Below are 17,875 nucleotides of genomic sequence, written 5' to 3'. Positions count from 1 at the left end.
TAGGCAGCTATAACAAAGAAAGAGGAAGTTCCTCATGTTCTGATATGGAACTATCACCAAGATATAGCTGAAAAAAATCAAGGTACAAAATAGTGTACAGTCTGTCACAATTCATGCAAAAGGGAAAGACTGTATTATTGCATGTACAGTCAGAGAAGATCTCTGGAAGGATACCCAAAGAACTGGTAACATTCGTCACCACTGTGCAGGGAAGTGGTCACTGGGGAACAGAGGTGACAGGCTTTTCATTTTCAGTCCTTTTGTACTCTCTGACTTTAAAGCAAGCGGCCATATTACCTATTCAAAAAATGTATAACAAAACCAAACCAAAATATACAGGGGTGCCTGGGTGGCTCAGTTGGTTAAGCATCGGATTCTGATTCTGGATTTCGACTCAGGTCATGATCTCAGGGTCCTGAGATGGAGCCCTGTGTCAGGCTCCATGCTCAGTGAGGAGTCTGCTTGAGGATTCTTTCTGTCTCTCTCTGCCCCTCCTCCCCACTCATACTTTCTCTCTCACTTTCCCCTTCCAAAATAAATAAATAAATCTTAAAAAAAAACCAACTCAACAGAATACACAAAAATTTATATATGCACAATCATATATACAAAATACATATACAAGGGAAATTCAGTATTACATCAAGATGGTAATAATCTTTTCCTTTTCTCTACTTCTCCAGGATTATGATGTGGTTAGAATATTTTTCAAGTCCTATGTGTATGTTTAACTTACTTCCTTCATGACTGCACCAGTGTTCCAATCACTAATCAAGTTCAGAAAGATGGAAATGAAGACTAGGACTCTGGATTCCCAATATTCTCTGAATACTCAATAAAGGAAGACATCTACAGTCCCTAAAAAGTTGGTGCATCAATAGTTCCCAATCTTTAATGAAGACACAGGGCATATAAATAAAGAACTACAACATATGGTTCTCCAGGTAAACGGTAAAAAGGGAGAGGAAAACATCTTTCTATCGGGAAGCAAATTGCTGAATGATAAAATGTGCTAACAATTTCATAATCCTACTAGAGAGAGCCCCCCTTTTCAAATGACTACTCTTCAGCTTCCTGGCTCTTTCCTCATTCTCCTCACTGGTAACCAAGGAGACCACAGGTTTTCCTAAGCTTCTATCTCCCAAACGTCAAACTAGTTATCTTTCTGTTTAAAAAGGGAGGCAGCAAAAGAGAAATGACTTTCAATTTAAAAATAAATAAATAAGGTAACACTATGTTCTTATAAAACCATTGCTCTTGTTTTTCTGACACTGGGTAAAAGAGATGTGGGGGCACATGGCTGCCTCAGTGAAGCATGTGACTCGTAAACTCAGGGTCGTAAGTTTGAACCCCACGGTGGGGGAAGAGTTTACTAAATAAATAAATTGGAAACAACTTCCGAACCCCAGCTGAAAGAAGGATGTCAACCCACCCTCGCAACCCTTTTTCCCCTGCCCTGAAACCAGGTAAGCAGGGACCTATCACTGGAATGAAAAGGAAAAAAACAGCCAGGGCCTTAATACAAGAGCATCTGCTATGGCCATGATCTTGGCTTGGTTCTTATGCTGACATTCACTTGAGTCTATCATCTGATACAGTCACTTTCTTGGTTGGAATTTATGAGCTGCCAGTGTTTACTTGTGAGACTGTGTGGGAGCTGGAAGGGAAGAAGATAAATACACCAAAGCCCAGCTGAGCAACTGATACGCTTTACATTTTATTTCCAGGAAATGACATCTTGTTTTCACAAAGAGGTAGGCCATCCTCTCCAAAAGAGGCTGCCTTAACTTCTAGGGGCAGCCACAACGGTACACCCAACCCATCCAAAACAAATGCCAATAGAGGTGCTTCTGAGGTACCAAAACGATAAAACAATAAACTTAAAAAGCAAAACAGAAATACATAACCCATTCAACACACAGTGAAGCAGAGTCTATCAAGTACCCTGAAGCAGTCTGCACGGCGAGGACCGGTGGCACCTCAGACAATGGTGGCAGCTCCGCCGGCCAACATGGAGGCTCATGAGGACTTCCTAACTCAGTCTCTGTCCCGTGTGGTTCCATCCCATGCTCTATCTCAGAGCGGCCCAAGACCTGGCCACAGGGAATTCTCCAGACTATCTCAAGCTCCTGTTGCCTGGCAATCCCTCAAATGTCCCTGGAGCATGGTCTTCATGACAGTCTCTTTGCTTTGAAGAGAAAGAAAGAGAATTAAAGGAGGAGCCTGCACCTCCCTGGCCTGGCCTCCCTGTTGCCACCCTCCATCTCTTCCCCACACAGTGAACCAAGAAAACGGACATCAGATCACATTGCTCTGCTCAGAGCCTGCTCCTCATTTCTCCCAGAGTAAGCATTCAAGGCCAACTCCTACCAAAGGCCCAGGAGGTTCTACACAATCTGTGCTGCCCACTCCCTGCATGGCGCACTCCACTCCTGTCACATTGGCTGCCTTGCTGCCCCTCCAACTCCCCAAGTGTGTCCCCTCTTGCTGTGACACTCTTCCCAGCAAGGCAACATGGCCACTGCCTTCAGGGCTTTACTCCAGTACTGCCTTCTCTCTGCTGCCTTCGACTACCTTATCAAAGAATGGCAAAGATTCCTGATTCCTTGCTTTGTTTCTTCTCCATAGCACTAATTACATCTAACTTATTAGATTTTCACTTCTCTTTCTATTCCTGGGACCTAGAGCAGTGCTTGGCACAAAGCTGGCCCTCAATGAACATGTGTTGAAGAATGAAAGAATTATATACACAGCAATAGGCAGAGAGAGGTGAAGGGAGGAGATGGGAGGGACAATTTATTGCTATTTACTGTTTCTGCTTCCTCAATTTGGGGAAGCAGGGATCCTGGCCTAAGGACACAATAAGGTACCAAGGAGACTGTCCCCTTCCCTGAGACTGAGGTCCTGAATGCTTGGTAGTAAGACCAAAAGGATTATAAAAATTACTTTTCTCCACTTATGAGCAGCCTTGGGAGAGCTGACAGTGAGAGAGCCAAGCGAAGCTCCCTTCCTCACAGCTCACTGGCCTCACCTAGTAGCTCACAGAAAAACACAGAAGCCACAAGAAAGAAATTCACTTGACTCCCCTCAAGCAAATCTCCTTGCTTACCCTCTCACATTAAAGGCTCTTTCTAGGAAACAGGATCTACCCTCCAACTTTTAAAGACTAATTACCTCATCTATGCTCTGCATTCTTTGCCCTGCCCTGCTTTCCAAAGAATCTGGCCCTACTCACCATCTCAACTTCCCAGCATCTCCTTCTCCACAGGCTCAGCAACTGAACACACTCAGATCTCTCATGTCTTTAAAAAACAAAACAAAGGGACACCTAGGTGGCTCAGTGAGTTGCATGTCTGGCTTTGGCCCAGGTCATGATCTCAGGGTCATGGGATCAAGCCCCGTGTTGGGCTTCCTGTTCAGTGGGGAGCCTCCTTCTCCCTCTCCCTGTTGCTCTCTGCTTGTGCTTTCTCTGACAAATAATAAAATCTTTTTTTTTTTTTTTTACTTTTTATTTATTTACGATAGTCACAGAGAGAGAGAGAGAGAGAGGCAGAGACATAGGCAGAGGGAGAAGCAGGCTCCATGCACCGGGAGCCCGATGTGGGATTCGATCCTGGGTCTCTAGAATCGCGCCCTGGGCCAAAGGCAGGCGCCAAACCGCTGCGCCACCCAGGGATCCCCAAATAAATAAAATCTTAAAAAAAAAAAAAAAGCGCTCTTACCCACCTCCTCCTCCAACTACAATCGTCACTGCCAATTTCTTGAGGACCTTGTCTATCTTACTTTACTTCCTAACCTCACATTCTCCAATTCACTACAAAATAGCTTCTAACCCCATCACTACAAAATAGCTTCTAACCCCACCAGTCCCCCAAACTTGTCCTAGATAAAGTCATCAATGCTCCACACTCCTGCTACATCCAAAGGGCAATTTTTCACCCTTATGCCCTGCTTACTTTTATCCCCAGCACCTGGTACTTAGTAGGAACTGAGAAGGAAAGGCTCAAATGAAAGAAAGCAAGGAAGAGATGTTTCTTTGGGGTTGGTTCTGGTTCAGGTTTCATGGGAGGGTAAAAGAGGTCCAAACTCTTCAGGGTAGGAAAGCAGAAAGCAATTCAAGCAGAAGCCTTAGCCAGAATAGGAGCATGTCTGGTCTCATAGATTTCTTTAAAAACACAGTTGGACAGATATATATCCAGCTGGTGCAGGGAAGTCTCAACAGTGATGTACCTAATTCTATGATATGCTATGAGGGAGGGAGGAAGAGGCATAATCAGTGACCCCAGCCATCCTCCAAGATTAGTTCATGGAGATCTAAAAATGCTCCATGTTCCCCTAGAGTTAAGTGTAGGAAAACTCTCAAGGAAAATCTGCATTGGTTAATGACACTACTCTGTATTTATACAAGTGGTCTTCTATAATAGGAAGTTCCTGAAAACATGTCTATAAAATAAATTATAAAGTTACATGCTTGGGGGGAGGGAGAATTTATTTCTTAGGGAATGAAAATAACTCTATTTTATCATTAAGGAGACAAAAGGGTTGCCTGGGTGGCTCAGTCAGTTAATCATCAGACTCTTGATTTCAGCTCAGGTCGTGATCCCAGGGTGCTGAGACTGAGCCCCACCCACATTAGGCTCCACACTCAGCATGGAGTTGGCTTGGGTTTCTCTCCTTTTGCCCCTCCCCTGGCTTGCACTGGCACGCTCTCATTCTAAAACAGATAAATGAAATCTTTAGAAAAAAAAAAAGGGAAGCCTAAAGGACAAGAGTCAGCAAGAAATCCGAGGTTCGGGATCCCTGGGTGGCGCAGCGGTTTAGCACCTGCCTTTGGCCCAGGGAGCGATCCTGGAGACCCAGGATCGAATCCCACGTCGGGCTCCCGGTGCATGGAGCCTGCTTCTCCCTCTGCCTATGTCTCTACCTCTCTCTCTCTCTCTCTCTCTCTCTCTGTGTGACTATCATAAATAAATAAAAATTAAAAAAAAAAAAAAGAAAGAAATCCGAGGTTCTGGGGCTTCATGGGGTGCTAATCCACATATTACAATTAATCCCACAGCTGACTTCTATGATCACAGTCCCTCCTCCCAGCAAGTGGACAGTTCCTGTGCCGCCCTTGTCATTTCCAACTATGCATTCTGAGATGCAGGTAAGGGTGATGGGGGAGACACCTACCAAAGGGCAAGAAAAAGAAGGACAACAGACCAAAGAAGAGAAGGAAAGGAAAAATAAGGGGAGGTGGTGATGGAGAAATAAGAAAACAGCTTCTAGTAACAAGTCTACTAATTTTCTATTCCATGACAACTTTGCAAAGGAATTTTTAAAAGTCAAAAATTTTAAAGAGTTCAGTTACATGCTATTTGAGTGCATGCCAACCTTACTGAGGGCCATTTTCCCCTGGATGAACTGTCCCATGCTGGGCGGGCAATCTAACCTCATGTGCATGACCTTTCAGATTCTCTAGGGGCAGGACTGGGTAACCCACCTGCTAACAAGTAACTCTCTCTAGATGAGGTCAGCTTGCCAGACACTGTTACAGCTGCCATTCCCACATATTCCTTTACGAGGCTTCATCTTTTCAGCAAGGAGGGATGGGCAATATCAAGGAAAGCCTTCCAGTTGGGCAGGCAGATACTCTCTTAAGTGATTGACAATATCTCCTGTCCTGTGTCTGGATCACACTCCTCACAGCCTAGAGGAAACTGGCAAGAGCCACAGGCCCTGGAGTCTGACCTAAGTCTATCTTCCTAGAGACCCTGAGCCTCTGGAGGGGCCTCTGTGTCACAGATTCATGGAAAGCTGCGTCTCATAAACCTTCCTCCCAACCTTGGCATACTTGAAGGCCACAGCACTCTCCCACGAGTAGCCTTGGTTTGATGTAACAGTATCAAGGGAGCTGGGGATTGTAGTTTGAAAAAGACCCTAGACTGAAAATCACTATTCTAAAGGACCAACAAGATTTTATTTTTAGATAATTTGCTTTCTTCTTTTCTGAACACAACCCAAAGAAACTGCTAGGGAAAGCTAAAAGTGAGAATGTTAACACTCTGTCAACCACCCAACATTTAATGAGAACAGAACAAATGGAAGAGGGGGAGTAGCTGACAGAAGACTGCTCTAGTACCTCAGCAGCTCCAGAGGGAGATCCTCTACAGAGAATGTCAGAAAATGTCTTCCCCTCAAAAAATCTCATGTCAATATCCTAGAGAGCCACAATTATTCATGTGACAAGCACTTACTAATGTTTCTTATCTGCCCCAGCGCCAGAGCATCATTTCTCTAACACAGGATCTAGTATGTGAGCATTCTTTTCCTCTCCTCTGTAAAATCTGGCCTCACAGAGTTTACAAGGGATCAGTGGCTCATCAGTCTCGAGGCTTCACTCCTCCCACAGGAATACAGAACTAGAAGACGTTGTTGTCTCCTCTCTCCAGCCAGGGAGGCCTGGAGTGGGGCTGTTCTTGGTGGAATCAGCACCACAGACAGGCAGGTCTCCTCCCTGAATGTGTGATAAGAGCAACTCCTGTCCAGGAGGAAAACAGCCCTGCCACAGCATCCAAACTCTGACAATTATAGGCCTGCCAATCCTGGTTCCCAGACCCTAAGTTTGGTCCTTTTTAAAATTCCCATGCACTGGGGATTAAAGTAGCTTTCAACTGGCAAAGAAGGTTGGTATTTGAACTGAGAATTTTCTCTAAACCCCACACTGCAGACCAGTGAAGCTGCTTGCTGATGGCTCTGGCACGTGTTTCCCTAAATGAGGACTCAGAATCTCTGTCTCTGGAGAACACCCCAGAGCTGAACTTGCTGTGATAACCACGGAAACAGAGGCCAGTGCCAGCACCCCTCCAGGCCAGGGAGTTCAGCACACAGGCTCCAAGGATTACCAAAAAAGGCAGAGAGGCACCCTCTTTAGCCTTTGGAGGGAAAAATGGGATCTGACGTTATTTACTCTGCAGAATTAACTCTGTGTGAGGGGAGCCGGAGGTGAACTTAGGACACGGGTCTGCTTCCTTTTCCAGTGCTGCACAAAGCCATCTACCATGCTTGCACATAGGAGAAGAAACCCAGTCAGTGGGCTGGGTGAAGAAAGTACATGGGTGTCCAAAGGAGACAGAGACCTAGCACACTCCAGCTCAAACGGTGGCCTTGGTTAAATCGGGCCCCAAGTCACTGCTCCTCTCAGAAGGCATTCATGACACCTCAGCTAACAATTCCTAAGCTGTGGCTATCTTCACGCTGCTCTGGCACCACGCAGACATTTTGTCATGTATGGGCCACTGCTATGAACACATCACTGCTTCTCATGCCTCTGTGCTTTGTTTGTGCTGAAGCCTCTACTTGGAAAGCTCCACCCCTGGGAACCTTTAAGACTCAGTTTGAATGACGCTTCTTCCATGAAGCTTCCTACCTACCGTACCTCTGCCTGCCCAGGCCAAACTGACTGTCTGCTCTTCTACAGTGTCCTAAGATCCTGGTGTGGAACTTGTCACACTATCTACTTGCCTTTTTCCCTTCTCCACAGACTGAGAGCTGTGGGAGTTGAAATAGTGCCTTATGTATCTCTTCATCCCTGTGTGGAGCATTTCTATAAATGCTGATGGAGTGAGAAGTGAGAGGAAGAGCAATGGGACTCTGCCAGAATCAAGGGACTCCTGAGAGGTAAAAGATCTGGGAGGGTTCAAACTGGCCACAAAATCTATAAGCAACAGCTGTCAGAAAAGTGAAAAACATTTTGGTAGAAGTAGAACAGGTTCAAGCACACTTCTTGCTTAGCACCTGTTTCCCCTGGCTCTGCAACAGGGTTGCTACTTCTGCTCTGGCTGACTAGCCGAGGGCCAGTTTCACACTACAGCGCTTGCACATTAGCATCACATTCCTCGTCCCACTCAAAGTAGCTGACATCCATTGAAGGGCTAGGAAGCAGTGGACAGAAGATCTACTACTAGCAGTGTGGCTTTTAGGCCTTCAGTTTCTCTAGACTTAGAGAAAGGTACATTCAAAGCCACATACAAATATGGGCTACCAATGGTCAGGCAGTGGGAAGCACCTGTAAGGGCAGTGAGCTTCTGGGCTGAACATCTTCTCTGTTTGGCATTTATGTGTAGCCAACTGACATCATAGCACTTTGGCTTTGATGCTTTCCCAGGAGGTAGTGCTGTACTCAACTATTTGGGACTGAGCATTATAATCAGATCTACCCTGCTTCTGTGCATTCTCATCCCTGGCTAATAACCAATCCTTCCTCCTAGCCATTACTTTATTTGTGCCTTGCCCCAGGACACATCTTTTGCCACAAGGACATTCAAGTCTGGGGGCAGGGAGGTGGGGGAGGCGGTGGCTCTGCAACCCTCTACACAGCAAGATCCAAGGGTGATGAGATCACTTGGTTGAATAAGTGGATATTCACCATAGAAACATGATTTATTAGGGGAATACACCCACACATTCCCCAATCTCTTCATCCAAATTCTCCTCAACCAGCAGACTAATTGGTAAACATATCAGGATCCCCAAAGATTAGATTTAGCTCTCTCGTTTAACATTATGTCCAATTTGTGTAATTAAGCTATGACTTCCTATAAAACTTTTATATGTGTTCTCATCAAGTATTTTCCAATTTGTCAATCTCTGACTTGTTCATCTCTTATTGATAACTGATTGTGTACCCAGCCCAAGGTTTTTGCCAACACCTGGAGAGCAACTAAACTGTTTTGCACAACAGCACCATCTAGTGGTCAGTCTAACAAACTGTGTGACCTTGTGTTTTCTACCCACATCCAAACCCAAGGTACATACACACTTTATAAGTCTCTCCCTTCCCTGCATGTTCAAATATGCAAATCCATTCTCTCTCAATTCTTTCTCACATGTTCATTACCTTTAACTCTCTTTACTTTTCCCATTTCTTACTCCTCTTCTTTAGCTTAAGAATCATTCATCTGACTCTTCCCCAACGAAAAAAAATCTTAAGTTTGTCAGTCTTCTGTTGAGGGGACTCACCTTGTTCATACCCACTCACCTTTTCGTTCCCTAATGAGGACAATTCGTCGGTCTTTCACTTCTGAGCTCAGATTATCTACCATCTTATTAATGCAATTGTCCAGAACCAGGGAGTGGGTTTTGGACTTGATGTCCTTCCGACAAATGGGGCATTCTACCTTCCGCTTCATCCATTCATTGATACAGTAGGAGCAGAAACTGTGGGCACAGTTCAAGGTGACAGCCTACAATGGGAATGTGAACACACATATCAGAACTATCATACTTACTTTCCCAGCACAGTTGTGACCTCAAAGCTAGGACAGGAGTTCACTGCCAAGGCCAAATGGAAATTTAACTCTAATCCCATCTAGAAAGCTTACAGATGGTATTAAAATTGTTCTTGGGGATAGGAAATTTTAAGTTAGATGATTCATTTTCTTTCTCAAAGGTAAGTTCATAGATGTAGGCTGATTTGTCTGTCTTGTTCCACCAACTCAGATGACACTGCCAATGCCAGATTAGCTACCTTGCAAACAAATGTCACTGGACACAAGTATGATTTGTAAGTGTATGAATGTTTGGTACAAATACATTACCAATTTTTTCATGGAAAACAAATGTATAGCCTGCTAATGGTGAACCAGAACTTCAATTTTAATAGACGCTGGGGAGCACATTCTGAATATTCAGTATATAGAATGGTAGAAAGCATCATCTGTACTCAAAGAAACTTAAAAAGTAGAATACATGTTAAAAGACAACTAAAAAGGCTGGGAAAAAAGAAACTGAAAAAATGGGAAAAATGTAATGGGTTCACTGACAGTGACTGAATCAAGTAAATACACTTGTGAGAAGAGGGAAAGCGGAAGGGAGTCTAAATCTGAGTAACTCCTCTAAGTAACTCCAATGGTCAGATTTCTGCCAGGGTCCTTTCCACTTTTCTTTTAAACAAGATCCTTTTTTTTAAAAAAATATTTTATTTATTTACTTGAGAGTGAGTAAGTGAGAGGGAGGGAAGGAGAAGAAGAGAGAATCTGAAGCAGACTCTGCACCCAGCACAGGGCTTGATCCCCTGATCTTAAGAGCATGACTTGAGCCAGAACAAGAGTCAGACATTTAACCAACTGAGCCACCCAGGCACCCTGCCCTATCTGCTTCTAAAAATATAAAAACCATGCTCTTTATTACTGTTGTTTATGTACATCTCCTAAAATACAAGTTTTTCTGAGGCTCAAAAGTCTTCATTCCTGCTTTTAAGGATAGCAGTGGAAAATAACAGAAATTATGCATTTTTCAAATGCCAAGTTGAGCACAGAAAGTCAACTAGGAGTTATTTTGTTAACTATGTGAGATAAATCCTCACAAACATGACTAAAAACCTGATTAAAATAAAACTTCTTTCCGATACTGACTTTACAAGGTGATCATGGAAAAGGTCAGACAGTCTGCTGTAAACAAAGCATGGGTCAGGTTGTCTCTTCTACATCGGTAGAGATGCTCTGGGTGGGCTAACTGATCACCTTTCTGAACCCCCCTTCCCTGGCCTTCCTCCAGCAGAGCCCTGTCAAAGCCAGACTGAGTTTCTACAAAGTAGGGAATTAAATAACTAGAAACAATGGGGGAAATGGTGTCAATTTGGATCCACAGCAAAAGAAACAGATCTGCCTAGGAGGGATTTCTCGGGAGGCTAATACACTCAACCTCCCTAGAGACTACCAGAAAGGAGGACAGAGTGCGTGCATGCATTTTCCTTTTTAAAGAAGTCTGAAAAGCACTGTCATTTAACTTGAGTTTCAGATGAATGGCGTATGATGAACTGGTCACAAATGGTAGAATTTGTGAAAAATAAAGTCCTAAGGAAAAATATGACATGATGACAAATGGTAACCTAGAAGAGGTTTTGTTTTCATAGGGAGCCTCAGAGTCCCTGAAATATGTTCCACCTGGCTGCTGAAGTCCCAAAGTGACCACACATCAGTGACATTTACCACCCCGTCACAGGCTGCACGAGCTGCCTACTCTCAGCACTGTGTCCATTCAGAGTAAAGAAAGAAAAGCTTTATAGAGTAGCTTTACACCGATACTTCAAAAATCTAATACCATGTGGCCCTGTTTTCTCCCAACACCAAAGAAATACAGGCTTTACTGCAGCTAAAAATAGTGATTGTACCAAATAAACACTCAACATCACGCAAAATGAGAAAAAGATCAGTGAAGGTGAAGAAAACTACAAAAACAAATGAGATATGGCCATCTCTCGAGGTCACTTTGAAGTCAAGTAACTACAACAGATTCCTAGAATAAAAATCGCTTCAGAATGTTTCCCTAGGGCAGAACCTGTGTAGCTGAGGCTCCGTGCGGTAGAGAGAACAAAAAGGCATGAGCCACTGCTTATAATTACCTCAATGAAGTATTCTGAGCAAATAATACACTGGAGCTCATTCTCTAGCACATCATTCACGTGGCTAAGGACTTCCTCCTTCTGGGCTTGCATCTTCTCCTTCTCTTCCTGAAAAGACACACAACCCCACCTGTCATTTGGGGGAACCGACGAGAATGCAAAACAGGACAGGGAGCAATTGTTTGGAATAATATTCAGGACTCTAAATAAAAAATTCAACCTGGCACAGCAACATGATACTAAAACTCTTTCCCTAAGGGTTATGGCTTCTCAGAACTGCTTTCTGATACAGGGCACTGTCTTCCTTTCTTTCCTCTCTCCACTTCTTCTGCATTTGCACCACAGGTTCTGTCTCCTTTCCCAGAACCAAATGAGAAAAACTGAAGGTAGCATACTCAGCACACCAACCACCCAAGACCAGAATGAGGCTTTATGTATCCTATAACCAATGGCAGTTTAGAGGTGATATAAAATCATCTCAAGCAACCAAGAACTCACTGGACATGAAAGCAGACATGAAAAACACTCCATAGAGGCAGGAAGCCTGAATTAATTTATAAGGCCCCCTGTATTCCTTGCAGCTGCCTCTTCTGCAAAATAAGGATGTTATTTATACTCCCTGGAGGCAGGGGGCTGATTGGGATCTAAGCTGTATGATGCTTGCCACCTCCTCCTCCTGTAGGTCTGCAGTCCAATTTCCCTTTCCTTTCCCCAAGAGGTCAGACCACTTGTGGACACACTTTTGGGGGTGGGGATGCTAGGTGTTTTCTCTTGCTTCTAATTTAGCACCTCATCCCCAGACCAAAAGTGTCAGAAGCCCCTGAAGGGAAAGGAAAGGCCATTTAGGATATATCTGAGGGGCTGATTAATTTTTCATCTTTTTTTTATCTCTTCTAATCAAAGTAAAGACTGTACACTGCTTTGGGCAGCAAAGAGGTCTGGACCCATTTTAACTAAAGTCAAGTTCCCTGAAAACTTAAAAATTGCTAGGTTTAAAAAGATGTGGTGGTTTTCTGGGAATTAAGAAAGAAGGTACTATGTGATTTAAACAAAAGATAAAGATCTCAAACCAAATGAAAGTTGAATCTCCTTTCTGTATTCTGCTCCAGGCCTGTCTGGATAGGGAAGGGTAGGCTGAGAGATGTAGTCAGCCTCAGGTACTGGTTTCATGTCAAAGGTTCCAAACTGATGGCCTGTGGACTGCATGTGGCTGGCAGATTTGTTTAGTTTGGTCCTGATGGTATTTAAAACAAAACAAAACAAAACAAAAACAAAAACAAAAAACCACAATCCCTTGAATTTGTTGCTAATATTTGAAAACTGAAATAGTTCACATAAACATTTGGATTTCCATCTTCCGTGGAAAAGTCAGAAGATCTGACAACAGTGGGCCTGCATTTCTGGATGGCAACAGCTGGCTCCAGGAAAGAAGAGCTGCCTCTTGGTGGTGGGAGCAGGAAAGGGGGCAGAGAGCGCCCCTTGCTAGTGTGCCTCTGTCTTCACAGCTCCCTACTCCGATCTTGTACCCAGGTCACTTCACTCACTTCTACTACCAGTCTACCCTGGTGGGCACCTAAGTCTATAACTCCCAATTTAAGCATTCCAGTGATTTGATGTGGGGAATAATTACCCACATGCATCAGAACGAACGGTTTTTTGACTGTATCACTCCTTAGCCCGTGTCAGTGAAACACTCTGAAGGAATATCTACCACAACCAAAGGACTAGACTGCAGGGTGAGAGTCTCATTCCCAACACTTCGCTTCTAAATGAGGGAAAGAAAAGAATGTTGTCTTAGAGGCAGACCCTTCAATAGGCCTGAATAATTTTACAGATTATTTCCCCCGAGGCAGGGAACCACCATAATCTCTCTCTTCATTCACCATAGCAACCCTTGCACTGTTGAAAATGCTGAGTTGCATGTACTAACCAAATTCTAAACCTTCATCTTCTTTCTAGTACCTTGGTCTGTTCCAATTCTTTGTTCTTGGCTTGAATGATTGCTTCAAAGTCCTTCTTGCTGCGATTTAGCTCTTCCATTAGAGCCCGATGCTGCAGAAACACAGCAGATACATATTCAAGATGAGCTTATACTGCATCTTTCCTTTTAGCCATACACTAGCTGCTCCCTCCATCAGTGGCTTTGGTTCAAGGAATCAATGGATTGGCATTTCAAGAATGTCTTTGTTCCTTCAGAACACTTACCTGCTGGTTTTTTTTTTTTTTTTTCAGGGAATGGGGCAGCTAAAAAGGGAGGTCATCAAATCCACTAATCCCTCTGGAAATAACCCAACCTCAACTGCCATCCAAATCAACTGAAGAACTTACATTGCCTTCCAGAGAGTCTGATTCTGTAGGTTTGGCTGGGGGCCCAGGAATGTGGATTTTTAAAAAGCCACTCTCAAGTGATTCTGGGAACCAATGCTCAAGAGCTGGTAAGTAAATGTGAGGCTACCCAGTACTGGGCATGGCTTTTAAGAAATAATCAGGGAGAAATGGGATTTCTAGATAATCATTTTCGTTGAAATAAAAAAGACCTTCAACCTATTTATTCTATAAATCACATACTACGTGCTTGTAAGGCAGTGCTGCCTGAACCCTGCCTATGTCTTCTGGAAGTAGACACACCCAAGAGCTAACAGCTCAATCATTGTGACTAACTGCCTACACTGAATGTCAAGAGATTCTACTTCTATAAAAATTTCTGAGCACCGTTGTTTTAAGTATAGCTTACACTTTCTCACCTCAAATCCTTTCTTAAAGAAGGTGGAGTAAAGGTAAGTATTTCTGAAAAGATATTACCCAAGAAAACGAATTTTAAAATGTGGGTCTCGGGCAGCCTGGGGGGCTGAGCGGTTTAGCGCCGCCTTCAGCCGAGGCGTGATCCTGGAGTCTGGGGATCGAGTCCCACATCGGGCTCCCTGCACAGAGCCTGCTTCTCCCTCTGCCTGTGTCTCTGCCTCTCTCTCTCTCTCTATCTCTCATGAATAAATAAATAAAATCTTTAAAAAATAAAAAATAATAAATCACTGGGCAGCCCTGGTGGCGCAGCAGTTTGGTGCCGCCTGCAGCCTGGGGTGTGATCCTGGAGACCTGGGATCAAGTCCCACATCGGGCTCCCTGCATGGAGCCTGCTTCTCCCTCTCCCTGTGTCTATGAATAAAGAAATAAAATCTTAAAAAAATAAATAAAATAAAATGTGGGTCTCCCCCCCCCCCAAAAAAAAGCAGCTATATCAGAAGGCATTCATCTTGACTACTGATTAGATGTATGTGCCTAGCTTACTCATCTATAAAAATGGGAAAACAGGTGCCCCTCCTACATCAGTGTTAAGAAATGAAATAACAGATAAGAAAGCATCTGGAAAAGTTTTTAAAGCTTTATGTAAATGCAAGTTTTTGTAATTGCCTAGAAAATAAAAAAGAATTGCTACAGAGGGAACAACAGAGTGGACCGAAAAACCACCATTGTTTCGGTTGAGAGAGTGATTATGTCCCCTAGGCATGTTATTATAACCATGACCTAAAAGTATCACATTTTTAGACTAATGAACAGAGACTGGCCAAGTACCTCATGCTAAATGTTTTCCTGCCTCTCAGGGGTGGGTTAAGGGGCTGTGGGTACAAGGTACTCTGTGATCCCCAGGGATTTCCAAGTAGCAGAATCTTACTCTTTTCCAGTCAATTTCAAAACAGTATCTCAATACAATTTAATAATGCTCTAAACAAGGATTATGCCTAGCTTCCCACCCTAGAAAATAAACAAGCTTAGAAAATAAAATTCCAAAAAGATTGAATTAATTTTCACCCAATTCTTTTCAAGGCTATTTGTGTACCCCTTAGGGAAATCAAAGTAGGCATCCCTCTCTGAGCTTACAATAATATGGGGCTGTTAGCACTCTGAGAAGGTTGGGAGGTAGATATGCAATAAAAGAACAGAAGGATAAATTCTAATGCAATTACTCACTCTTCTCAAGGAGATTTAAACCATCCCACTAACTCCCTGACAAAACTTGCATCAAACTACTGATCATGAACATATAAAGGACAGAAGACAGAGCAGGCTTCAAAGATGCAAAACAGCTTGTGAAAAATAATCAGCTGATAGTCAAGTTACATGAAATAAACGGCAGGCCATCTTTGAGGGGCATCTTATACCTGTGAGCTTTGCCCTTCAGTGAATCACTATGTTTGCTGACTGTTAAACTGCATTCTCAACCTGACCTAAAACACTTAATTGGAACATTCCTGAATGGTTTCTGGATGGCTTCAGCTCAGGGACAGTAAGGTAATAAAGGCCCTTGCAGGTCCTGGTGGCCAAGTCAGAGCTTAAAATTCCCCTCTGCTGCCCTCACCTTTCTAGAAGTGCAGCCACTTCCCCAGACAGCTTCCTAATTGCTACAGGCTTCGTCCCATCTTCACTAGAGCAATGCCTGCTCAGATGAAGATGTAAGTTTTCATGCTGAGGTCTGGCATGTCTGTGAGGCCAAATCTCTGACCTGATGGTGTGAGCAGCTGCTGTTTGCAGACTGGAGATGCCGCAGAGGTGTGTGCTAAGCAGAAGAGGCAGCCAGTGGCCATGTGAAGACCCAGCCCACTACAATCTCTGTACAGCGGCAAGAGAGAAGTTACCTCCTGCAGCGCCTGGGCCAGCTGTTGCTTCAGGTCCTCTTCTCCTTGATCCTTCTCCAAACCCTGCAAAGCCAAAAACAACATAGAAAGTTTCCCTGCAGGGAGGGGCAGAAGAGAAACAAAATCTAGCAATAGGCAGAGCAGACTGTCTTCTGTAAGCATCTACAAACAACAGAGGGCAGGGGGCGGGTGGAAAACCTCCTGTTTTACTTCAAGTTGTTGGCAGTAAGGGATTTGAGCAGAGTGAACTACTCAGGCACTGGACACCCTGGGGCTGTCACCGTCAAGCTACCACTCAGGTTGTTCTGGAAAGAACCCTGGGCTAATACTCCAAGTCTCCTTCACTGGCTAACACCATGACTGCCAGAGAGATGTAAACTGAGAGCTTCTAAGCCATCAAAAACCTAAACTCAGATATAACCCACTACGTTGACACTCATAATTTCCATCACATTACTTCCCTAGATTCTGGCCGCCTCATCTCTTAGTGTGATTCTCTATCACTTATTCTCCTTGCTGGAACTTACGCTCTGTTTCCTCCAACCACCCCTTTGATGTGGATGCCTTCCACATCACCACTACACTATGTCCAGCACCTTCTATAAGGCATTCTGGGCCCTTCCTCTTTAAGAATTACCTACCCATTTAATATGCTAACTGGAAATTATCCTCTAATTTAAATATATTCACTTAAAACTATTCTGATTATTTTATGTGTATAATACATCTTGTCTTTTCAACAAGATTGATTTCTTAATAGCAAAAACCATTTATTAAGTATCTTTATAACCACCTAAACTCCCAAGTATAGTACACCAGACAACAGTAGGTACTAAAGAAAAGAAAAAAAAAATCTGTGTGAAGAAGCAACAGTTAAATGAGCTTCTGAACAAGTAGTAGGAGTAGAATAAATCCTTAGGGCTTGGTGGCAGAGGGAAAAGCAGCTCATAAACAAAGAACTAGATACATTTCACCATGAGCTATATATATATATGACCCTCAAATACCCCAAGAGAATTTCTGCTTTTCTTTACCATTTTAATATAGAAAAGATTTTACAGCTATATCCTGAAGCATGCCCAAAGCAGCCACAAACTTTAATTAATAGTAACTCTTGTTCCTGGACACATTAGCCTTTAAAGAGGGTTCTGCTCTGGGGAGCGTGTCATACACTAAATATGTAAAGATGAACCTCCCTCTATTAGCTTCAAGAACTAGTCCAGGCTGGCAAGCGAAGCAAAAAGGTATGACATAAGCAAACAGTGTATACCCTTAGAAAGACCTATTTAATCCATGGCCTTTACTAATGCTACCAGTTCAAGGGGGTAGCAGAGATTAGAATGAAATTTATAAATTGTTCAGAAATAAGCCAACACTACTGGTTGTTCCTTGCCCTGAGCAAAGTAAACAAAACAGAAAAGCTTATTCACTTCAATCCTGATTGGTCCTTTTTATTTCTAAGTCAACAATGGGGAATTCTTGACATTCAGTATTACCTGAGCAAGTAGGTAGGAGTAAAACGTGTGCTTCTTGCCAGATGGGAACTGACATTTTGAGCAGGGACCAAGATCAGCTCTAGCCTAGAAGCTTTGTGCAAGAGCTTGTCATCTAGGTAAATGACTCAGGGATGGGGACACATTTGGTCTTACCCTGACACAGCTAAGACAATCATTATTCTACCTTCCCCCTCAACGCACTGGGGAAGGTGGCTTACCACTCAACTCAACAACAGAGTCACAGTATACCTTCCCCTCCCGCACTGGATGCTCAGGATAGAAACAAAAAAACATTTTCTGCCTTTCTAGACTCCCACTTCTAAGTTAGCTACAGAGTTAACTATCAGAGCTAGTGGCCAGGT

General features: G+C 43.5%; 1 protein-coding gene across 2 annotated transcripts in view; it reads right to left on the bottom strand.

Moving 5' to 3' along the window:
- Nucleotides 1-17,875, bottom strand: part of RNF8 (ring finger protein 8) — a 57,043-nt gene that overhangs the window by 20,152 nt on the left and 19,016 nt on the right. Inside the window, exons 4-8 of one of the 2 annotated variants that reach the window (XM_025418619.3) lie at nucleotides 16,018-16,080; nucleotides 13,349-13,438; nucleotides 11,387-11,494; nucleotides 9,023-9,227; nucleotides 1,694-2,188 (exon numbers count right to left, since the gene is read on the bottom strand). In XM_025418619.3, coding sequence (XP_025274404.1) covers nucleotides 2,172-2,188; nucleotides 9,023-9,227; nucleotides 11,387-11,494; nucleotides 13,349-13,438; nucleotides 16,018-16,080 — 483 coding nt within the window. In that variant the 3' untranslated portion in view covers nucleotides 1,694-2,171. Of the gene's footprint in view, nucleotides 1-1,693; nucleotides 2,189-9,022; nucleotides 9,228-11,386; nucleotides 11,495-13,348; nucleotides 13,439-16,017; nucleotides 16,081-17,875 lie in introns of those variants that run through there. The other variant, XM_049092555.1, reaches the window with a different exon arrangement.

This window comes from Canis lupus, chromosome 12 (genome assembly GCF_003254725.2).
Source record: "Canis lupus dingo isolate Sandy chromosome 12, ASM325472v2, whole genome shotgun sequence".
NCBI classification, from domain to species: domain Eukaryota; kingdom Metazoa; phylum Chordata; class Mammalia; order Carnivora; family Canidae; genus Canis; species Canis lupus.
Note: the sequence above shows the minus strand (reverse complement) of the source record. Positions and strands in the feature narration are given on the sequence as shown.